This window comes from Tachypleus tridentatus, chromosome 2 (assembly GCF_004210375.1).
Source record: "Tachypleus tridentatus isolate NWPU-2018 chromosome 2, ASM421037v1, whole genome shotgun sequence".
Lineage (NCBI taxonomy): Eukaryota > Metazoa > Arthropoda > Merostomata > Xiphosura > Limulidae > Tachypleus > Tachypleus tridentatus.
This window is the reverse complement of record NC_134826.1, coordinates 93,020,455-93,046,575: the sequence shown is the minus strand read 5'-3', so window position 1 is coordinate 93,046,575 and position 26,121 is coordinate 93,020,455. Positions and strand designations below refer to the sequence as shown.

Sequence of the window (26,121 nt, the reverse complement as noted above, 5' to 3'; positions counted from 1 at the left end):
GTGTATATTACCTGTCACCAATAATTTCTAGTCCACCAAACCCCATTTCATCTCATACTTTAACAATACACAGTTATGCTACTAACTGTTGCTGTTCCCATGGCAACAGCTATCACAACTATAAGTTTTCTACCACTACCTGGTTGTCATTTAAATGTAATTTAATCCTAATAGGGAAAAATAGTGATAGATCTATAAATAGTGGTCTTACACAAGTAATCAAAACAGGTTAGTCTTTAACTTTTGACCATGGGAATACTTTATTTTAGCACAGATATCTTGCCTCCTATCAGACTTCCTTTGGATACAAGTTTAGTACAGGCCAAAGGTCACTACAAAGCAGCACCATGCAAGTTATTATTTCTTTTCTGTAGTAATGCATTTGGAATCTGCACTGCCATGCATTTCAGATGAAATAATGTTAAGAAAATATTCAGTCATAACCTGTTGAAAATTACTCACATGAGCTTACATTTTACATGATACATAACTTATTGTTTGTGGATCACACTTTATACAGATAATTTTATCAGCTCTCTACTACTGTTAAAAATACCAAGTGAAACTGGGTTTTCATTTTTATAAAAAGACAAAATCTGTCAAATGTTTAATTGTCAAAACTTAAGCATTATCTTAAGAACATATATTTATGAGGTACATTATATCTTCAAACACATCCACATCAGTATTGAACTGGAAAAATGTATCACCATTCATGCATTGATCTGCTCACTTCAGTTGGCATCACAGAAAAATAAATGCAGGCAAATAAGACTAATCTATCTAGGTTTGTGATAATCTTATTCATATTACATGCTGGGAAAGAACATACAAAGGTGTTATACTGCATAATGAAGCCTGCTATTCAGAAATGATACTGTTACTAGATACACTGAGTGTTTTTTAGAAAATGTTGGATAACTCTATCTCAGAAAGTAAAGGGCACTTTTCATTGAGTTTTTGATTACGTACAATTTTTGTACAAACCATAATTTTACAGAAGAACTGTCAAGTAGAATGAAGCAATGCTTCTTAGGAACAAGACTTTCTCACACTTACTGAGGTAGCATCCGGCATGATAAAGTTAAAAGTGGTATCTTCAAACAAATTACAAGCAAAGAAAAAATCATAGCAGCAGCTGATATGGGTTTGCCTAAGCCAAACCATTCTGTACAAATGGGCAGCCAGTATTGAAGTTGGATTCCACTAAGAACAACTCAGTTGTCAATGTGTACTGGCTTTATAGCAGTGTAGCACTGTTACCCAGTGAAAGGCAGAGGTACTCTATTGTGCTTAAGGTAGAGTAAGTTATTATTATGTCTCTAGCTGCATCACCACTCCAGAAGTGTGACAGTGGTGAACTGCCCATATCTTGCTCTGCAGAAAGATAAGTAACCAAATTTTCTCAACTGCACAGTACCTGCAGAAGAAACATACAGTGAACTTTAGCTGCTGAGGCTTAGAAATAAAAGACTAACAGAGGCAGGGTTGGCCAGTAACTGGGTAAGATGCAGCAGACAGCTTACAATATAGGGTGTGATAATCATCCAAACTCTAGCAAGGCTGAATGAAACATGTCTGTTAAGATACAAGAATGAGAGATGATGTTTCTGATTGATAAAGAAGTGGCCAGGACAGTGGTAGACCATGAATGAAGCATCAACTCTAGCCATTTAACAATGACATTGTCATGATAAATGTTGAGAGGTTAAATATGATTGAAATTCACATTAAAGGTGTTCAGGCAATAACTGAAACCTGAATTAGGCAATCTGAATTATTTGTGCATCAGCACATCTCTGAATACATTTAGGTAATGAGAGTCAAAAGATAAAGATAGTTGTTGCTAAAATAGGACTTGACATAGGAATTCTTAGCATGGACATACCGTAAAAGATGGCTGTCAGTCCTCCTTGAGCACAGCAGAACTAAACTTATGTGAAAGAAACATCTAGTGCTGGTCATAACAAACCCAAGAACAGTAGACAGTGGAACTGTACACTGTAAATGGAATATAAATACCTTCGTCTATGCACACATGCTTCATGGTTTAATATGTACAGTGTCAATAGCATCATTGTCACAGACTTCAGTTGCATAGCCAACATGTGAAATGATCTGTTTCTTGTCCAAAAAGCAGGCAGCATTGACTCAGATACTGATATGGGAAAAGACAGAGATGATTTCTCACTGATGGTTTGCAATTAGAGGCAGACATCTATCTATAAGGCTTCCAACTGAAATGGTCATTGGAACAGCATATGAAGAAGAAAGCCCAGGACTAGCAATAAAATGAGGGAGCCATGTTCATAAACACACACTTGACCACTGTACAAGTTCTGGGTCATCTGTTCAGCCTGTGTAATTCTTCTGCCACTCTCAAGAGATTAATGGAGCTTACACTTAAGAGTCTGCAACAGGAAAAATAGCTGTTCCAAGTGGATGAGGAGTTGGTGTTTCATTATACATCTGAGTCTGCTATCCATAACCTGCCAATGAATCAGTTGAGTTTAAGTTGAAATTTAGAAAGTATGCTTTCTTACATAAGGAAGTAAAATTTCTTATTCAAATTGTGGAGAGCAATGGTATTTTAATGAACCTATGAAGATTACAGTGGTTTGAATCAGGCTTCAAATCATGATAAAGTAAGAAGAACAAAGTTTTATTGATTTTGCTTCTTATTAACAACAGTTTGTCAGCCAATTTCTATAAGATTGCCACACCACTGTCTGCTGTCGTTGAAGTCAATGTGCAGTGTATGTCTACCAATGAAAGTTGGTAAACACATCTGTCCCTGGAGTGTAAAGCTCCCTTGCTGGCATATCAATAACAAAATGGTGTAGTTTTGTTGAATAACAATACCAGCAGTAGCAGTAGCAGATTTGGAACAATACTCTCACATGGGATGGTGTATGTAATAGTGTACACAACTCTTACATTTATGACTTCTGAATGCATATAGTACATGATGAAAAAACTCCAGTTGTGGTCTTTATGAAGCATTTTCAACACTATCTGAATAGCAAAACATTCACTGTTCAGAACAGAAAAGAAATTCACCATGGTGTTTACCACAGATTGCTAAAATAGTTCATGAATTTCAAGTGCATTGAAAGGGTTTACAGTATGTCAGATGACAATGCTGTAGAACTATCATATGTTAAAATGGAATTATCTAGGAATGTATCAGAGGAACACAAATAGTCTCACCACAAGAAGCGACCCTATCAGCTCAATGTATGTCTTGATCTGGAACACCATGTAAAAATGAAAACCACTGCTGCCACAGTGACTATGATTCTACTGGAAATGGATTATAGCATGCAGTCATGGTTCACCAAAGTGGTCTTCTGAGAACCAGTACAAATGAGGCATGCAATGCAATAAGGTGAAGCATGGCCAGCAAAGATTGAGGAATACTACAGTAATAATATATGCAACCTGTTCTTGTAAAAGTCCTTGCTCAATGAACATGCTTAGGTTCAGTAAGGAAGTAATGCTCCTTGTAGATGTGATGTACAGACTGCCAGCATCACAAGTATACCACTTTGTTTGCAGAAATGCATGTAATGATTGAAATCTGCATTAGCCAATCTACACAGGCTTGTATATCAGCAGTTGGGAGATACTACCTTAGAGCAGAAGTCATGTTGATTTCAGTATGAAGAATGTGTTTGGTTTTGGTATGTTTCAGCATCATGGAGGCCATTTAAAAGTTTGGCAAATGGGTCCATAGTACAAAGTACATTGATCAGTTGAAATATCTTAGCAAGATATGAGCATACATTACAGACATTTCTTTTGCACTAACTGGGCTAGGAATCAAAGGTTGAGAAAAACAATCCATGTATAAGAATAGCAGTGTATCTATGCCATCTCAGTTAATATGATAGAAAAGGGATAGTGTGTAAAATGCATTTCTGGGTATACATAGCAACCCAGATGAGGAGGAATATGAGGAATTGCCATACAGATAGCTAAGACAAGACACTGATGATGCTCTCCTGGCCACTAAGACTTTGATTAGATATTACATCAATAAGTTAGGACAGGATAGGAAATATACTTTATTGTGGGCTATCCTTAGTTGGTATGAAAAGGCAATTGATATATAAAATAGGTGAAATGCATATATTAATTCTAGCTGAGGGAAATGTTTTTGTTAAAAAGTTATGGTTGAAAAACTTATTAATTTCATTACTTCAAATTTATTACCATGGTAAATTTCGCACAACACCAAATGCAGTTTCAATATCGCTACTAATATATAAATAATCAAGTTTAAGGAAGAATAAACTATAAACAGTGGTAATAAATCTAGGAAAATTTTAATCTAACACAATAATCTATTTATGTTGTACTTGTCATGAGTATCAAAGTCTAGTTTTAGTAGTGTGAGCTCTCAGAGTGTACTGTGGAAATATATGTAAATGGCAATAAAGGTAATAATGCATATGTGTATGTATTTGGTATTACACACAATCACTTGTAGGTTTGTCTCACACAAATAAACAAATCACTGAAAACATGGATGGGAAACAACATTAAAATAAAGAAAAAGATTTAATAAGGATCTTAATATCTCAATGTATGAAGTTAACTACAGTTATTGGTTTGTGAAACATTTTTTAAGGATACAGTTATTTATTTTTGTTAATCCTAAGTGTATGAGTTATGGCAAAAATTCATATTTCATCATGGCTTTAGAAAGTGGTAGAGTTATCAGCTATTCATTTTATGTTACACTGCTGATTCAGCATAAGCTTATGGCAGAGGAGAGTAAATACCTTACTGTATACAGAGATGCTAGAAAAATGTAGATAAACATTTTGAAGGTTCAATAGGCTAAACAAATATATGTAAATTGTATGACAGACAAGTATTTTTATAATCCACATAAATAATCATCTTGCATTTAGAGTTGTCAGTATCCGAATCAGACTGATATTAACAACTTACTGATATATATTCAGCACAAATACTTTTAAATATATCTGATTTTTTTTGTTTATAACATCCATGTACATTTTACTAAAAGCTTAACACATTTTTTTTTTGTTACATATAGTAAAGTTTAATTACAATCAATGCATTGAGCATATTCAATTAATGTGGAAGAGGGAATAATTCAGGTTTGACACTGAACCATTTGACAGGAAGTGAATTAATTACCAGAAAAAATATATCATTAATTGGTGAACTCATGTTACAATAGTTAGCAAGTACAGTTTCATATGTTGTTTAGATAAAAGATGCTAAGAATATTTCAGTTGGATGAAGTGTGAGACCTCTTGAAGCTTGGGTGGACTGGGACATCCACAGGTGCTGTTTACATCATCTGTAGGTGACTTATGCATAAGCACACAGCAAACTTTAGGATGTTGCTTGACCAAGACAATATTTTAACACTGTTACTAATGAAAATATTAAAAAAGTAGAAAATGATATCTTAAATTAACCTTAACCTGCACTTTTGATAAAGTGGTCTGACATCCCACCATTATAATGGCAGCTTATTAATTAATAAGGGGACCTCAGTTTCAATGGTCAAACAGAAACAAAGGAATTAACTATGGACGAAGACTCTGTTATAAGAGGAAGTAAGTCGATCTTCAACATTTCATCTAAAATAATAACATTTTACATTGTAGCATGTTTGGTTTCTAATGCACCACTGCCTGGGCTCTTTACAAGCAAGAGGAGAATAATATGCTGAAATGTAAAGACACTATATCTCAGTTGGAAGGAGAGGTACATAATATTCAAAATGAACAGACAAAGACTCAAATGGGATCCCTTGCCAAACCACATCATATTTCCACTGTTATATTACAGGATCTACTGTCAGAGTTTCTATAGGTAAGTAATTCTCCTTCTGACTGTATATTTTCTTGTACAAGTTATTTGTTTATTTATCTAGCTTATTTTGTGTATATAGTTAAGTAGAATCTGTTTACTCTCTGTTCTCATTTATTCAATTACATACTGCTTTTCTTTACGAGCTTTCAATTCATAATTTATGGCCAGATTAATTTTAATGTGGCCCAGAAATCCTACATTTTCTGAGGCCCCTCTATTCATATTCAGTTTCTACTTTCAATGATTTACCATCCCAATTTTAAACACTAGTCTGATTTAATATTAGAATATGTTTTACATTATATAAAACCAACCATGTTCTTTTGATGATTACATACCAATTAAATTATTGTCTCTATATATTTCAAACATTCCATTATACAATACAGTTTATTGAACTGCCAAACACAAAATGTATAACATATATGTTATATACATAGCATTATAATGTAACGACTCATGCACCACTCACTGGGAACAGTGTAACAGCATCACAAATAAAGTGCAAATAGAAAGACAATATTCAAAAAAGATTCAACCAAATGAATAATAATCCATGTGTAAATTACAAAGAAAGCATATTTATATGTAACATTTCAAGTAAACAGATCAACTAAACACCAACCTGTAAAATGCACTCATTGCTGTATAGTGGTTGTTTTTATACCCAAAACAAAAATAGTGTTATGCTTAATGAAATACTAATTCAGCTTTTACCCTGCTTTTTCTGTTTGTGCACTCTAAATGTAGTTTTGTGTTTTAATGGGTATTTTGTTGTACAATCCCCCATTTGGTTAACGTTAAGTTTATAGATTTGCAATGATATATTTCTGAGACTTGATTCCCCTTGTGACAGAGTGAAGATATCCTGTTGCATAACTGTGAAGTGAAACAAATCTTTTTGTTGAATAATTTTAAGTTCTAAATAAAGTAGTAGAAAAGTCTTTTACTAAAGGAATACAAAAATATGGATGTCAAGATATTTTATATGCAGATCTATGTACTATGGATATTCTATTTATATTTTAAAAATAATAATATAATAATTATAAATGAGCATTGTAGACTTTAAAATACAGTTGCAATTCCTATATTAAATAGGGTTCTTTTTGATTACAAGTTTGTTTTACCAAGAATAGCTGCTTTAAATTTTAATAAAAGATACTGGTGAAAGAGCCATGCTTTATACTGATCCATAATGATACATGCTTCTTTTAATATATATATATATATTGTATGTATAATACATTACAGTATTGTGTTCATTGAGGGGAATCTAACTCATGATTTTAGCATTGTAAATCCAAAGATCTACAGCTGTCCCAGCAGGGACAAGGAAAAATTAATACATAAGATTTCTTTTATTTCTCTGATTTAAGATAGCATAATTTTTTTTAAACTTAACTTTCAGTGTTTTACCTAAAATTCTTTCCATTTCCTTTTTGATATCATTAATATTAACTCCAGGTTAATTCATTATTGTATAAGGAATAATTTATTCTTCTTTTATATTATTATTAGTTTTCTTTCTAAGTTTAGATAAATTAAAACCTCTCTACATTAAATTTTCTGATAATGACACTTCCTAAGGTAATATTTTAATTTTAGCAATCTGTGTAGTTGAACTTCCAGGATAAAAACAATAAAAAAATTCATTGAGCAAGGAAAAATGAAATATTTAATTTAGTATGTATAGGATGATTAAAATAAAATATAAGTACTGGTATAAATTAGTAGAATTTACTATAAATCCATTTCAATATTACAGTCTTCCTTTTTTTGTTAGCCATATACATATAAAAGGTTTGGTTCATTTTGAATTTCGCACAAAGCTACATGAGGATTACCTGCACTAACCATCTGTAATTTAGCAGTGTAAGACTAGAGGAGAGGCAGCTAGTCATCACCACCCACTGCTAACTCTTGGGCTACTCTTTTACCAATGAATATTGTGATTGACCATCACATTATAATGCCCCCATGGCTAAAAGAGTGAGCATGTTTACAATTTCAGTTGAACACCTTAACCCACCTGGCCAAGTCGGGCCAAATATAAGAAGGATAAACCCAAATTATTCATTTCAAAAGTAAAGATATGTTAGGGTTAGTTTGTTTAAATTTTTAAAAAATATATTCCATAATAAAAGGATGTGTTGCATAATAGAAAAGTATCATCTATAGACCTTTTCCAACTCTTCTTCAAGTAATTCATATAATTACCAACAAAATAATTTCATAAACTATTGAACATTTCAATTTCAAAATATCCCATCCCTAAAATGGCAAAAGGTTGGAAACACTTTTGTTGCCATTCATGTTCCAGAAATTTGTTAATGTATATTGCCTTTATAAGCAAAATTGCAGTTACTTGATTTGATGTTTAAACCTTCACTTAACACTTCTTTATCAAAAGGTGAATATAATAAACTTGGGTATCTATCTAAATAATATTCAACAGCTTTTATACCATATTCATATGTGTTTATTTGTTTGGAATGAAGCACAAAGCTACACTTGTCTGTGTTGTGCCCACCACAGGTATGGAGGCCAATATTCATATGTGGTAGGTGAATAAACAGAAACATCTAATTTTATTAATTTTTTTCAATTTTCTCTGGTGAGCACTTAATCATCTCTTGTGTAACTTTGCACTATAGATATAGTTTTAAAATTATGGTCATAATGGAGCTCACTGACTCACTCACCTTGTTTTTTCCATCCATAATTGGTCTTTCACAGATTATTTTAATAATAAATTTAAAACCACATTGAATGTTACACAGTTTAAAATAGAAAGGAAATTTAATATATGTAAATGTGAGAAATTTTACACTGTTAAGTAGGTTTTTTCAAGAAAGTTTTATATTAGAAACTGAGATGAAAAGAAACTGGTATTTTATGCTTTTATGTATGTGTGGTTTATTTCTTTTGCAGTAAGAGTAATAAATAAAGATATTTTAAAATATCTTTATATTGTTTTGTTTTTATTAATTACTTCCTTCAGCCAAATATATTACTTTGTTAGCAATATAGCTAGAATTTCACTTGTGAGAAAGCATATACATCTTCATAGAATTGGGCATTGGATCTAGTCCATTACTCTTCAAAAGCATGTCTATATTTTATTTGTAGTCATTATAGTGCTAAGTACAGCCATGTAGATGAGCATTCCTGGACTGTGAATCTGAAGATTTATGTCCTGTTGCCACAAAAAAAAAGTACATCAGATTAGGTCTATGAATGCATTGAAAGCATAACTATCTAATACAATTTTCTGGTAGGATCAGAGTAGTTCAATAATCAGCAGAGGGTAGTGTTAAATTGTTAACTAGCTTTCCTTTTTCTATTCTATTATTTAAAAGTTATAAGCAGAATATGCAATGAAAGCTATTGTACAGCTTGATACAAAACAAATATGCTACACACAACGTCTGTAGAGTGAATCATGATTAATATGTAAGAAAAAATGTGTCCAAGAATGCACATGAATATTCAAATAATGTAAGGATAAATTTTATGAAATATGTTTTTCACAGTTTATGTTCTGTGAAATGTTTATTTACTTGAGTAGCTGAGGCATGTTGTTGCTTAACAACTGCCTATCCTGCCCAAAATTTTAGTCGACTGTATTGGAGGTCTGAAAGTTAGTCAATATTCTGTTAATCACAATTTGTAAAATATTATCCAATATGCATTAAATATACTTGTCAAGTTTCTAACCACCCCAAAGTGGTATGCAGGAATACCATGAACTTTCTACCTTCTAACTTTAATGTAGAATTTTGAAAATTATTTCATTTATTTATGTGCAGTTTTTGCATGACATGTAGTTAAGAAAGTCAATGAGTTAATTCTATTCAAGTTATTTTTTCTTTTTGTCATTCTCTTGAAGATAACACCTGGTCTGCCAAAAGCAGATATTGTTGTAAAGTTGCACCTTGTGTATGAAGATCAAGAGCAGTGTCTTAACAGTGATGGGTCAGGTGATACCTATAGAAATTAGAGCTTCCTTTATGTTTTAATGGGAATGATCAGCCACATGGGTGGTGTTAGTTGCTTTGGGTTAGTGTATATTTACTGTTTCAACTATGTAACATGAGATTTAGACATCATTTCGAGAGAATCAGCTAGTTTAAGTTTTGAAGGAGTATTCTAACTTGATAAATTCACAAATCCAGTAGATGACTGACCAGCACCAGAAGTACATACATTTTGTTTGTGCTTGAATAAAGAATTCTTTCATTGTGTATTACACTTCACACCAAGTCCAATTCTTACCACAGAGTCAACAAATGGTTTAGTAAAATTTAGTTTACTTCAGAATTTGCCTAGCCTCCTAATACCTAACAAACTCAAATCATTCATAATTTCAGAAAATCAGTGTATCAAAATTACCACACTACTATGTTTTACAGTTCAGTTCTAGACAAAATCAGAGTTTATAGAAAACAACATGTACTTATACTGAAGATTTATCTGTGAATTTACAGAGCATTTTCCGAGTCAGTCTCACTGGATTCTAAGTGCAAGGTGATTTTTATGCTAAAAATACTTCTTTTGATCATATGGTTTTCATATTTTATTTTCATTGTTTCTAAGACACCCTTAATGAATTTCAAATATTTTACAATAAAACTTTTTATCTGTCACTTGTTCTACCCTAACAATAATTGTAGTTAAATCATCAATTTCCGTTGAAATGAAATGAACATGTATTTTTTCTTTAAGTTTATAAGATGTTGCAACATCTTAAATTAATGATATTTATAATTTCAGTTGCTAACCTTTTCAAAACTACTTCATTTAAATTGTGTAGTTTTTATGGACTGACACGTATCTAACAGCTTACTCATCAGTGAGCACAGCACAAACACAATACTAGATTTTCATACAGTGACATAATGCTTAGTATGAAATATGTACACAAACAAAAACTGATGTGCATTTTAAATATGCATTTCATAACATGAAAATATATTTGTCATTATAATAGAATGTTCCAAAACAACAGTAATTCATTTGTTTAATTAAGTGACATATATGATAAAAATCTTTATTACTGCTGAGAGCAATGACTTCACTTAGATATACAATAATAAATTCCTCTTAAATTAACATTTATTGCTACCAAATTCAAAAGGGCAGTTGTAATCTTTAAATAGAAAAAAAAATTTGTATTGGTTTTAAATATTTGCATCAAGTAAGGACTCATAGTTTTAAAAACTGCTTTGAGAGTTAAGTATAGATAGGTGGAATTTTTGTCATGAGATGAAAATATATATTGATATTTCAGTAAACAGAGAAGCTAGATCGTTCAATTGTATATTTGACCTTACTATTATTTATATCTTGTAGTTATTTAGCTAAACACTGCAGAAGCTAAATTAGTAAAGTTGTGCAAACTAAAAGGGAGGAACTAATAATAAATGAATGTTACATGACAACAAAACTGAAGACTGAGAATTGTCAAAACTTATTTTGAAACTATGAAATTAAAACTTAAATAATATAATAATTGTAATTAGAAACTACAATCTGGTATAAAGTTTATTGAAATACATTGCTAGTAAAATTTTTAACTAAATTTTAAATGTATCTTTTTAAAACATTAGTATGTGCAATTAATTAATGAAACAAACAAAGGGTTAAAAGGTTATATTTTCATATACATTTAATACTTAAATGATTTTACTGCATTATGATTAATATACACTAAACTTTTGCTTCTTCTGGTGGTGTTATAAAGTAGTATTCAGGAAGTGCTTCCCCAAAGGAAAGAGTAAATTACTTTCATTTCTTGGCCACTTGCAGGTTAATCTTTAGTTGATTTTATATTTTTAAAGACAGCATTTTCTATCTCTTGGATACTTGATAAATATTTCTAATTTCCAGTGTATTTCTGCAATTGTTTTTATTATAGAAAAATCACAAGGGAACTGAATAAGCTATCAAGGTTATCATATATTTTATCCATCAGAGGAAATTGATATAATGTGAAAGATGCTACAAATACAATTAGTGGTCTTCCATGTTGGCCAACCATATGATAGCCTAAGATTATGATACCCTTGCTGACATTAATGGTATTTGGTCACATGCACCTGAAGAAAGAAAGAACTTTGTTTATATTATCTTTTTTTGTTTGTTTAGTATATAGTGCTAGACTTAGTGACATGATTATTTTTCACAAACTTACCTACTTTTTACCAGACTTCAGACTTATTCATATATAGACTTTGCTGTTGACTGCATTTGAGAGTGAACTTTCATATATTATTTTATCACATATTGCAATCACATTTTATTTTTTGAAGGTATTTTTGTGGTGAGCAAGCACAAATAAAACTCTCTCTCCCCATTCCAGTACACGAGCACTTGTCTGAGTAGAAACCTTGACTTGTAATTGTTTGCAAACCTATTGTATCTTACTTTCTTTTGTATAAAGACTACAAAAAAAGTAGAGAAAATATCACACTGCCCTATAATAAAAAAATTATACTGTTTCTGCAGTTCTTACAGGCTACTTTGAGAACATCATGGAAAGTCAAAAATACTACACGTCTCTTTACGTGCTTCCACATTTGACTCATCTTTTATGTCCAGATATGTACTTTCATTTTTTTTTCTCCTAATTCAAACACTAAATCACACATATTTCATATCAGAAATTTCATTTCCTGTCCCTGAATCTATTCATTCCAGAAAAGAACTGTCTAAAATGAAATGAGCCAGACCTTCTTTTACTGTAATTTTAAAATTTTGATTAAAAAATCTGCTTAGCCTCCCTCAAAAGACACTAATCTGTTTCCTGTGACCTCTCAGCCAATGCTATATTGAAATGTTCTAATAGGTATATTCATCACAGATAGATCATCAGTTGGGGCTTATCTGTTGGCAAAAACAGTTGACTAGCATTGATCAGAAACAGGATTGTATTACTCTAATTGAGGAATGCTTGAAAATCCTTTAAAGGCCACCAATTTAGCTTCAAATTTGATAGGCACTGTACTACTACAATATTTTGTAGCTACATCAAGAAAGAAGTCACAGACTTTCCCAGCATTGACCAAAGACTCTCATTGAGAAGAGAAATCTCTTGAACAGTTGTCTTCTTTCAGTAATAACTGTTCTTCTTCATCATATACTCCTGAAAAAATGTCATTTCTGAAGAAAAAAAAAAGCTTTTTAGAGCTGAATAACACAAGAGTAATACATACATCAAAAGAAAACAGCACATTTATATATGCCGTGATCATCGCACCAAAATATTCCTTTTTCCCACAAGTAACAAGATTGGTCCTGCAGAACAACAGCAGATTAAATTAACAAAAGTAGAACATACATTACATAAAGTAAATCTGAATTATTTTATTTTGATGGGGTTTAAGAAAAAAGAAGAATGAACACAATGAATCTAGCATCAAGATAATCATCTAGAAGGCTTACATCTCAGATTTCATCTTCATCAGAAGAAGAAGGGAAAGAACTCAAGAAGGAATCAAGGACAAGTATATAAGATGTGTCTTGCTATTAGTGGCCATTTCGTACGCAAGTTCTTTGTAAATAATTTTAATGCCATTCTTTCTTAAACATCAGTCAGCATGTTAATAGAGTTAAAATGATCACCTGTGATAAATGCGAGTGTAAATATTAAGATTTTGATGGCTTGAATAAAACTGTTATTGGAAGTCTTAGCTTCGAGTCTCTTTGTTTTAACTGTAAACCTTCAAGTTAGTGCATGTATCCTCACTTTAAAAAATATTTCACATAACACGAAATTCAAATGGCTTAGCTGAAACAACCCACTTTGCCTTCCTGCAAGTTAGCTCACAACCACGTTACAGCTGCAAGTGAAAAACCAGGTTGCCTCACAAAGGGTATAAGAGATAAAAATAAAGAAAAGCATCACAAATTTGAGAAATTTAAATTGAGTAGTATTATAGAAGATTACAAAAGAACAATAAAGTTGGTCAAACAGGAAATACAAAGGATGTATGAAAAATTTGGCTGAAAACATAAAAATTAATGGTAAAGATTTTTTAAAGTATATTAGGGATAAACAAAATACTAGGATGACAAAGGAAGGCTTGTATCCAATGATTATGAAATGGCTAGGTATTAAATTCTACTTTTTGTTTAGTTTTTAGTATTCCTCATCTTGAACAACTGAGAAATGAAAATGATGTCGAACAAGAAAATTACATAAGTTCTGACTTTGTTAAAATAAAATTGGAAAATTAAAAGAATGATAAGGCTCAAGGGCCAGATAATATTTCCCAAAAGTTTTAAAACAGGTCAAGAACTTAGTATGTGAGCCAATTACTACAATTTTTTGTAAGTCCTCAAATAGTATATAAGTACCAACAAATTAGAAATTAGCCAATGTCACTACTATTTTCAAGGGAGGTAGCAAAAGTTTACCCAGTAATTATAGGTGGGAAAAATTTTGGAAATTCTGATAAAAGATACTTAGCAAAGTCATTTAACAAAGTTTAAAACTTTATTGGATAATTGACATGGTTTCACCTGAGGGAAAATATTGCCTTACAAATATTTTGACATCCTTTAAAAAGGTTATTGCTTATGTAGACAAGGGTAAGGGTGTAGATTTAGTGTACCTATATTTTCAGAAAGCAGTTAACAAAGTGCCATGTAAAAGGCTTGTAATGAAACTTATCTCTATTGGTGTGGGGGATAAGTAAATGGATAGAAGAGTGGCTTGATGGAATACAGAAGAGGGTTGTTATAAATGGAGTTCAATCCAACTGGATTAATATTGCAAGTGGTGTACCTGAAGGCTCAGTCTTAGGATTATTGCTCTTTTTAATTTACATTAATAACAAAGATGAAGGAATGGGAGAAAGATTAATAAATTTGCTGATGATAAAATGATCTTTGGTGTTTCCAGCTGTGAAGAGGTTGATACTACTTCACAAAAGTATTTAGTTAGTTTGGGCAAGCAAATAGCAGATGGGTTTTAATTGTGATAAATACAGGATATTGCATGTGGATTATATCATGACTTGACTTATAAGTATAATATGATGGGAATAACCTTAACAGTGTCATGAAATAAAAGTATCTTGATGTAATTGTTGATCGGTCTTTTAAGCCATACAAAACAGTGTGCTGTTGCTAGTGGTAGGGCAAACAACATTTTAGGTTGAATCTACAGAAATACTAAATACAATTCTAAAGTTATAATGTCATTGTTTAAGTCAATGGTTAGGCCACATTTGGAGTATTGAGTTTCTTTCCTTAGGAAAAACATTAAAACGATGGAAGAGATTCAGAGGAGAGTTTTTAAAATGGTACCTGTGATGGAGAGGGTTCTCATATGAGAGATAAAGATCCTTAAAATTGTTTTCTCTTGAAAAAAAGATTGGTTGGTTTTGGTGTTTTATGGCACAAAGCAGCTAGGCTATCTGTGCCAAATATCTGGTGAAAAGCTAAAACTAAAGTAAATTTAGTAAAATTCATAAAAGGAAATTAAAATAAAACAAAAAGTTTAAAAATACATAAATAACATTAAAACCAATGTTTACATCTAGTCCACAGCAGTAAGAGAAAAACTACAGTAATACAAGTTATAAAGGACTTTCTGTAGCATAATTGTAATTATCATAACTCACCAGGAAGACTAACATGTAAGTACAAAAACCACCATCAGTCACCTGAAGTTAGTCTTTCCAGTCCTGGTTTGGAATTATTTAATGTTATGGTCATTTTCAGAAAGTAATAAAAGTTTTAAAAGACTGGGAGCAAAATTTTAATTATAACTCACCAGGATGACTAACAAGTAGTTCAAACAGCAGCGTTAGTCACCTGAAGTTGGCCTTTCCAGTCCTGGTTTCGAGTTATTTGATGTTACAGCCATTTTCTGATTTCAAACTGAACTAGATGGACTTTTAAAAGGAAATCACACTAAAAAAGGTCTAATGTATAAATTAAAAAACTTAAATAACATTAAAAAGATTAATGGTCTTAAGAAAACTAAAAACATTTCCAAGGTGGACAGTGTCACCACCGCCAATAACACTGTCTAATGCTATGGATAAACCTTTGGACAGAACATATTTAAAATGGTGCCATTGAGACTCATAATGACAGCAAGACAGTAAAATGTGGCTTATTGTGACCTGAATGTCAAAGACAACACATTGCTGCCTCAGTCCCAGATAAAAGAAAATTATGATTTAAAAAACTGTGACCAATGCATAGTCTAATTTGAATAACTTCCTCTTTCCGATCCTTACAGAAGCAAAACAGCTAAAGTCCAATATTTAGTTTTATTTGGAAAAGCTTTCCTTGTTGCTCACTCCAAGTTGACTGCCAACTGGCACAGAGACAAGCCTTGAATACAGGACTTTTGTCCACGTATGGAACAGGCACAACAGTGATAATGGCAGAGCAAGTGGATGTAGCTGCGGTGTCAGCAAGCTTGTTCCCATGAATACAAACGTGGCCCAGTATCCAGAAAAACTGGATAGAAGTACATGTTAAAGAAAAATGGGCCAGTTGGTTTTGAATATCAACAAGAACAGGGTGTGAACTAACGTGAAATGATTCCAGGGCCAGTAGAGAACTAAGGGAGTCAGTATAAATAGTGCAGTTTGAGTTCTGCTTAGCTTCTATGTGATAAAGGCAAGAGAAATGGTGTACAGTGCATGGTCTTTTAATTTGCCTGTGCAGTAAAATAACACCTTGCCTTCCATTGACAAAGAATGATAGTAAAGTTGAACACATTATACAAAAGCAGGATGATATCTCCCTTATGTTTCAAGGAGAATGATGAACAATGATTTTAGTGACCTAAGTGCACAGATAGGAACAGCTTTGTGGAATTCTATACATAATGCTATGCTCTCTCTCATCTCTTTTTAAAGCTCAAGCAGTTGGATTGTTGCATGAAAGTCTTCTTTAAGTAGTAGTACACTCCTGAAGTGAAATAATAAAATGTATCTAGGTCTTTGGAGTTAATGATCCAGTAAAAGTTTGTTTCTCACCTTGTGCAGTTGTTTTAACCTTAACTGTTTTTGAGTGTTAAATATTGTTTTCATTCTATGTTTTGCATTGTGTCCTGTCAAAAAAGTTCAACTTGACTCCTTGATATATTTCCTGATCCAATTTTCTGTTATCCTGTGGAATCTTTATCATTATCTTTTTTGGGAAGCAAATTTTACCTGAGAATATTGTAGTAGTGACTGAAGCATGCTATTTTATTTTATTTAATGTAATTACATAGTGCAGACATTTTGACTTATCTGGTCCTTCTATGTACAACTTAATGTAAAGAAAAGTAATGTTTTCTTGAGAAGATGATATTAAGGAAGCAAATGTGTGAGGATGTTAAAAGTTTTGTGGGAGTCCTTGGCATGTATGAAAGAATTTTTGAAGCATACAGTACTAGCAATCCAAATATAGATGTCATCAGCGTAAGTGTTTGATTTAATTGCATCTTTGTCTAAAATTCATACTTTAATACCACCCATAAATACATTTGCAAAATGAAGAATCACCTTGTTACCCAAGGCCAGAGCTGAGTGATTTAATCAATTAATCTAAATCAGTCTTCAATTGATGCAACACTAAATTAATCTAAATTCTAAATATAGCAAATTCCATAAAAGTATTCAGTTAATTGAAATTTGTTTCCTATTAGTATTATCCCTATTTTCCACATTCCAACACTTGATTAATTGAAAGTACAATAAAATAGATTGTTACAAAACTAATCAAAATTAGGGTTTCTGATTGTTACTATTTTGGGTATTTTTTTCCAACTATTTAAAGTAATTGTAATGTTGCCACTAAACTTGCTTGCCGTCTTCACTATGGCAAAACTATGAAAGCTATCTGCCACTGTCTAAAATGTTCCAACTGTTTACAAGGGAAAAATAACTCACTGCAAACATTTTTGTTGCTGTTTAAGTTGCTTAACTGTTGACTGCAAGACGGGCATGTTGTCAAGCATTATTTAATGCTTTTACTGTTCATTGGTCTTTTGTGCTATTTTCATTGCTATATAACTGCTTCAACATGTAAAGGTGAATAACAAACACAGATACTTGATAAATATCAAACAAATTAATATTTATTCAATACGTAAAATGCAACTTTCTGATAAAAGATGATGAGAAAAATCCAGTTTTACTTCTTTCATATTTTCAAGTAACTACTTTCCTTGCATGTTGGATATTGTATAAACAAGTGCAAACAAGATCTTATGTAGAAAGTGTGAGAACAAAACAGGCAGAGGTGACAAACTGTCACTAATGTGGTCCTGATAGAGTTAATATATTTCTAAGATGGGATTTATAGTTAAAACAAAAACAGTGTTATTGGTTATTGCATCACTTACTATTACAAAGTAGATTAAATGATTGAAATATTTCTAATAATTTGGTAACAAAGAACATAACATTTCACTTTCATTTAAATCCTCCATTTCAAAAATATTTTCTCCCCATGAAACCTTATTCCTAGTTTCCTCCACAAATGTGGAATGTTTCCTTAATCTGGGAACTCTACAAGCTACACCTATGGCAGTACTATTCTTCTGACAAACACGTTGTTGAACTCAAGTGTTCAACATTAACTCTTATAAACTCATAAATATGCAGAAGTAGTATCAAACCTCTTCCTTTTGAACATTTTGTTATATAAAAGTGTGTAAAGAGACTGGTAAGTTGAAGTGGCAAAACAGTCTCAAATGCTAGGTCATTTGCAATGCCCACTGATGTTGTGATCACAAGAAACTTCAGCAACTTCTAGACACTCCATAAAGAGGCATTTTCTTTGCAACTTGTTATTGCATAACTGTATTCTCAGTTGTTGGCCAATTTCAATGCATCTCAACCCTAATTTGTAGCAGTGGTCACTCTTCTCAATATTTTAGGAAGAGAGTTTCAAAATTATTCTTTGAATCATAAGTGATTAAAGAGTACAGAATAGTCAGATTTTCTAACTTAATTCCAACCTAACTTGATGACAGCTGTTTTGTCCATAGTAATCTTAATTTTACAGTGTACATAGGTTAGTATTTGGAGAATAATACAACCCAAGTCAGATATGACTACCAGCTTGTGGGGTAGGGACAGAATGCATCAAAGAGTATATCTTTCAGCCCAGATCAGTTACAGCTGGATGAAGCTTATTATATGCAAATAAGGGTGAGGATGAGAAAGTGAATTTCCATAAGACACGGGAGTGGGTAAGATCTCTGGTGAATCTTACTCTCTTTCAACCCCTCTGAGATAGACAACTGGTTTGCACAGTGACTTTGTTCTTGAGAACAGCTATACATATTAGATGTTAGAAGAGAGGCAAACCTTTAACTCAGTTTAGAAGATGTTGTCCACAGAAATAGTCATCTTGGATCTGTAATAGACAAGCTTGGGATGGATGTGTTGCAAAGTTTATCCATCAGTTTTGCCTATACAACCAGTTAACTAATGTCTTATAATCATCCTAGTAACCCTCTTCTGAATTCTTTCCAGTAAGTCATTATTCTATTTCTCAATAAGAAACCAAAGCATTCACAGTATTCCAACAAAGGCATAACTAATTATTTAAAGAGAAATCTCAAGATAATTACCTTTTTTCATTTGTAATCAGTGTGTCTGTAAATACACCCTAAGATTATATTAGTTTTCATACTAACAACAGCACTTCTTCAATACCATACATAAAATATGTAAATAAATGTAGCCCAGAAACAAAGGGTGGCATGAGTGCACTTGGCTCAGAGAATGTACACAGTCTAATGTTTTGATTATATATAATGCAATGATAGAAGTCACACCTCAGATAAGGTTCCTTATCCAAAAAACAGGCAGAATTAGCAAAGACGGAGGTCTGTCCAACAAGAAATGGTGTCCCAGTACTGCTCTGCAATAATATATGATCAACTATTCAGTTGGATATTAGTATTGCCATTAGTATGATAAGCAAGTTCAAAGTAAATAAAGCTAGCAGTGACCTTGCTATGGTCAAAACCATATACTAATTTGTCAATACATCTTAGAGCATTGTTTAATGTCTTGCACAAACAATCTTAATCCAATTTAGCAAAAGCAACTCAGTGAATTGTTGAGTAAATATACTAATATGTTTATGGGACCAGATGACCAATTGGGATGAACAGTGGTGATCCATTACCACATAGATACAGATGTACATCCAATAAAGCAACCATTGTGCTGACTTCCTTGGAGTACTAGGGAGGTTCAAGTGCTGAGATACAACAAATTCTGCAGAATGGAATCATACAGCCATCAGAAAGTGCTTGATTAATCCTAGTAGTCATTGTTAGGAAGAAAAATGGAATACCAAGACTCTGCACAGATTACTAGTGGGTAAACATAGTAACTCACATTGATGCCTTCTCATTGTCTTGAATATATCAATCTCAGGACACATTAGAAGATCCCATTAGTTTAGTATGTTCAGTCAGGTTTTCAGATACTGAAAAATTAAGCTGAGCAACAAAGGTAAATTTAAAATTATTTGAGCACAAAGATGGACGTTATAAGTTATACCAAGTGATCTGCAATTGTAGAAGTGCACCTGAGATATGGTGAGCAGTGTGAGCAAGCATTCTGATCCCTAAAGCTGCTTTAGCAAGGCTTCAACGTTAGTCTATCACCATCATGCTTATGAAATTTTATTAAAGACTAACATTAATGATAACAATCAGAACAGTTGTATCGCAGTTGCAGGATGGAGTGGAATGTGTAATTACATGTTAGTCACATGTTCATGGTTCCTGAATGCAAATATTGCATTATGATGGAAGAACTGTTACATATTTTCTTCTTAAATACTACTGCCACTAGTTGTGATAGAAGATTCATCAACTGGGTGAACCATACTTCACTGAATTAGTTAATAAATTTTTGAAACCTGGAGAAGACTACAGCACATTGGATCACAATGCTGAAATAATACGAGTTTGTCACAGTTTATTGGCCAAGCCCACAACATGAAATCACAAATGGGCTATCTCATTGCATAGTAAGACCATATCTGTATGGTGTTTCCAAAGGTCCTGACTGCAGACACCAAATGGGAGTTAAAACCCATGGCTGTTTGGGCCATACAAAATGCTGACTATAATGTAGTTGACTCTGTTAAAGGGTGGATGCATTTTTATGGTTGTCAAGGGGAGAAAGTGATGTGACATCACCATATTTTGTCCAACTAGCACCCTTGACTACAACTACAGAATAACCAAGTTTTACCTGTAGTACATTTAAAATTTTTAAAATACTAAAGATAAATTGCATTTCTTTAGCTCAGCAGGATAATAAAGTCAAAATCAGGAAGACAGAAAAAAAAAAAAAAAAAAAAGATAGCAAAAGTAGTGACAAAATTAATTGCCTTTACCATCACAATAATTTACATGCTCATACAGTTGATGTAGGCTTCTATCTTTGAGAACCAGGTTTTTGTTTCATTTTATAAGAATTTATCATAACTAAAAATATACAAAAGTCAAAACATTAATCAAGCAATATTTAAAGATACAATCAAATATAAATACAGTTACTAGATTATAAATAATTATTAGAAAACATTTTTATAAATCATTCATTTATATATAATTTTGAGAATCAAAATTAATCATTTCCCATTATATGATAGGTATTTTGTTTGTTTAACCGTAAGAAGAAAAGATGATTATTTTATCACAGATAAATCTCTGTATAACATTTTTTACTTTTATCTTGATAACCAACTTTTATTTGATTTTTAAAATTATAACAGTAGAAAATATTTTACTATCTTTTATAATAATTAATAATTTCAATGCAGAAAAGTAAAACAAAAAAAATAAAAAGGAAGACCTTTATGAATTTTAATAATAAATGTTTATTTTCATGAATTTTTAACACTAATATTACAGTTAGAGTGATTATTTTTAAAATTTATTTTAAAATGTTTCCAAAGATTTTCAAAAACAAATGAAAAATAAATTTAGTTTTAAATGAAAACTATATAGGAAAAAATCACAAAAGAGCATTATGTATTCTAATAATAAATACTTATTACCATTATTAATACCAATATACATTTAAATGTAGATTTGTTAAACTTATTTTAAATTTTTAAAAATACAAATAACAATACTGTTAGAATTTCAATTATTTGTAGGTACATTAATAGGCTAAAGAATGAATGCTACAGCTGTATTCTACAATTTAATTTACACATTTTATAATAAAAATATATATAGGCTTAACAAAATGACAAATGCAAAAATAAATGTTTTTTTATTATGATGAACCAAGTTTTTGTGTGATGTAGTGAATTTTATGTTCTACTTTATAATATCTTGAACTCATAAAGGCAAGCAAAAATATTCAAAATATTAACTTTTAATTAGATTTACCATTACCTTTATAATATTGCAGAATCCACATTTTTATACAATAATATTTGATTTGTATATCCCAGTAGAACCTTTTTAATTGTGGTATCTTATTCATGTGATCTTCCATATGGAAATATTTCCAGAGATAACTTTTTATAGAATACAATGTGGAGGATAAAATATCATACTCTAACAATAAAACTCCTTAAAAACTAGTAAAATGGTATACAATTCATAATTCTTTATGAGATTCTAAAATGTAATGATCATTTTCTATAGTTACTTCTTCATCCTTCAAGTTCTTGCAAAGTTCTGAAAATTATAGATAATTATTATCAATTATCCAATCATATGAATCAGTTAATCAAGTGTATTCAAGAAATACAAACTACTCAAACAAATACCAGTTGTTTATCCTTTCCAGATGACAAAAGCATTACTGATAAGTAGAAAATGTAATCAAATTGCATGAAATTTAGTAAAAGCTTTCTATGTGGTATCTAACTAATGCTTTAACAAATTCAAGTAATAGATTTAGTATTTATATAATAATTTAGGTGAAGAAGATTCAAAACTTTTGTCATGAAAAAAATATTAAAAATGCTTCCCTCTTCTCTAAAATTTTTTTTTATCACAACATTCTATTTTGTACATCTAGTCAATTTCAACCTGACATCTATTAACTCTCTCTTTAAGGTCAAAGGACACATCACAACATTTTATTATTTTTAAAATTTAAGTGAACCACTTTATTATCATTGTGTATCAATACAATTGGCACTGTAATATAGTTTTTAAATTGACAGTTTGCATCTCTTACACTGAAAAGGTGTATTTACATCCCTCTAACAACCACTAAATCTTTATTTTAAACTAAAAATTCAAACCTCAGTGCAGAAGTATATATAACCCACAAATGTTGTGCTGTTTTTTTAACCTGTGACTACTCATCACCAATAGTATTGCACCACCCATATTGGTGCAACAAGCTCCCTCTGATGCTCCCACTCAATTCTTACTTTCTAGAATTGACATGATCTGAAATGAAGAACACCAACAGCAAAGAGAAAGGGTAAGAAAATGTTAACCTCCAATACAGCCTTATCTCCCTCACATAAAGCTAGAATCTCTCACTGAAACAGTGTAGGAGCCACTGTGAGCACCTGACACTGAAATCAAGTGTAAAGTGACTACCTAGAAATAACTGATGTGCTCAGAGGCGAAACCATCACACAAATGCAGGGCACTGCACTACTTAGGGAACAGATATTCTCTTTGCCTCAAAAGAAGGAAATAAACTTGACATGGGTGGAAAAGAAGGACTTGCACAAAGTTAATACATCCTGAAAGGTGCACTACACATGATAAAAATGGAAAATTTGAATCACAAACCATTGCACAAGCTAGATCAAAAACAAGCTAACCTCCACAGTTGATGAGCCACTCTACGAAACAAACTAGATGTCCACATGAGAAGATATAACAAGTCAAGGGACAGTTCACTATAAAAGGCCAATGGAGAAAAAGTCTTGGCAATGGAATCTGTCCAACCTCAACTAGACAGGTCAGGTTCCACAACCCATCCTAGGAATCAGAAAGTCAAGGTTTACCCAAGTAAATATATGAAAAAACAAATTACATAAGCTTAACAGATTCTGAGAGGTACAGTCCACATGAAAAGAAGTGGAGCAACTTTGAATCATCCACCACTGCACAAATCAATCTAGAAACTAGTCAGCTCCAACAGACCTGATCTACAAAAGACATACTCAAAGTAAACTCAATACCCAGATGAAGAGAAACAATAACTCATGGAACAATTTGCTGAAATAGAACAATGGAGAAAACAAGTAGCCTTGGCAATGGATTTAACCAGCCTCAACTGGACAAATGAGGTTGCACAACCCATCTTTGGCATCAGAAGGTTGAGGATCACCCAAAGAAAAACAACTTAGAGCAACCTAAACTTGTCGCTAGGACATGTGGACCATATGATACACATTCACACCAATCTCAATCATAAATAAACAGTGTGTCTTACCATCAATCAACCAGGATTACAAAGAATAAGTTTGCATCCAGCTGACACCTGAAAAACTGATAGGAGCAAGAAATACAACAAACAGAAATTTGCATTACAGGGTCATGCTATTGCCTCAACTCAAACATAAAAACAGAGCAATACCTGTAATCAATATTACAAGCAGAAATTGTAACTCAGCTAAGAGAGATACAGCTAAATTGTGCAGATGAATTACAAAGATATTGGAGTAGACCATTTTCCAGCTTGAATGATTTCTTCCAATATATGGCTAAACCAAGCAGCCAAAGACATAGTGATATGATGAATTTAATGAGAAGAAGCACTGTGGAGATAGCAACCTTCCACAGATAAGTCTAAATATATTAATTTAAAGAGTTGACAAAACCAACAAGTAACTGAGACAGGAGCTAGATCATAAGAAACAGGAGAGTTCCATGGAATAAAATTCACAAAAAAAGGCAGTTTTTTAATATATAACTTCTCTTACAACTGAATGATCACTTTAAACAAATATTTCCTGAAGTTCCTGTTGTCTCTTTCTGGAAAAAACTGGGATAAGAAGAGTAAAAATGTGAGATGAAAGTTAAAAAAAAAATGTGTGAAGCAGAAGTTTTAAGGTGGAAGGAGAGGTCTGGATATAGAATAACATAAAACGAATGGCAGAGGATTCCATTAACATTAATGACATAACTATCAGGTCAACAACATCCACAAAAATACAATGGGGAGATTCAAAGGAAGGATGGGCAGTGACATTCCATTCATGTAATTCAAAGGAATGCAGAGAATGTATGACACAAAAGAAGCAGAAAAAAAGGGAAATAACAGGGGAAGGCAAACCCTTATGAAACTTGGAGAAATAGAAGATGTTTGGCAAGGCCATCTAATAGCTAGACACAGACAAGCCTTTGTGAAACAATCAAATGAAGAATTGAAAAAGATGAAGAGAGGATGAACATGAAGAAAAGAAACCAAGACAAAGAGAACAAAGACAGAAGGTAGATTTTTGGCTTGATTAAATTGACATAGAAGATCTTATGGACTGAGAAAGGGAAAAGGCAACATGTTGAGTCAGTGCATGGGCTGAAACAAAGTACACAAAAAAAGCCATATGCGCATAAGGAGGATGGTAATGTCTGGATAAACATTGTTATACCAAAGTTGACGAAGTATGGATCTTCACAGAGGTAAGAGCATGGGAGGTTGCATTGCAGATGTAAAGGTTAGAGCTGTGAGAACCAAGATTGCATCAACTAAAAAAAAGAGCCTCCAGGAGGACTAGACATGGAGTGGTTTTGATTATGGACAGAACTATAGGAAGGAGTGAATTAGGAGGGTAGACACAGATGTGAAGGCCTGTCCAATCTTGACTAAATGCACCTACCCCAAGATTTAGTGGGCACGGAATGGGAGACCAAAAGGATGGAAGTCTGTTATTCCAGTGGATGATAAAGACATCAATATAAGGTGTCCCAAGCTGAGAACACACCCACCAAAAGACATGTAGATTGAGGGATGGGAGAGTTTTTTGGATCAAGATAATTGATTTAGAAACAAATTTAAGGTGTCACGAACATGACAAGCTAAGACCACCATGTGATGACTGTGAGCTTAGTAAAGGAGATTCAGGGTCTGAAAGCACAGAGACCTGCATGAACATTAGCTTCCAAATTCTAACCTCATAGAGAGAATCCAGTTGCTGAGAATCTAAATATGCATACAAGAAGTTATGCTTTGCCAAAACATGGCAGTTTGACAGGCAAAGTGGATGGGGCATGCTAACACTTGACTGTAGTTGGTCCAAACAATGCTGTGTATGAACCCTTACAAACTACAAATTGTA

General features: G+C 32.3%; 1 protein-coding gene and 1 long non-coding RNA gene across 11 annotated transcripts in view; one reads left to right on the top strand and one right to left on the bottom strand.

Moving 5' to 3' along the window:
• Positions 1-13,601, top strand: part of LOC143244558 (uncharacterized) — a 41,002-nt gene extending 27,401 nt beyond the window's left edge. The window contains exons 3-4 of one of the 2 annotated variants that reach the window (XR_013025199.1): positions 5,652-5,859; positions 13,248-13,601. This is a non-coding gene — a long non-coding RNA (uncharacterized LOC143244558). Of the gene's footprint in view, positions 1-5,651; positions 5,860-9,751; positions 10,515-13,247 lie in introns of those variants that run through there. The other variant, XR_013025200.1, reaches the window with a different exon arrangement.
• The window catches only part of sel (canopy family protein seele), an 81,069-nt gene continuing 63,935 nt past the window's right edge, over positions 8,988-26,121 (bottom strand). For 5 of the 9 annotated variants that reach the window (XM_076489473.1, XM_076489474.1, XM_076489475.1 and 2 more), the window contains exon 6: positions 17,934-22,546. In XM_076489473.1, the coding sequence (XP_076345588.1) occupies positions 22,467-22,546 (80 nt within the window). In that variant the 3' untranslated portion in view covers positions 17,934-22,466. Of the gene's footprint in view, positions 9,059-10,877; positions 13,024-17,933; positions 22,547-26,121 lie in introns of those variants that run through there. The other 4 variants (XM_076489480.1, XM_076489481.1, XM_076489478.1 and 1 more) reach the window with 3 other exon arrangements.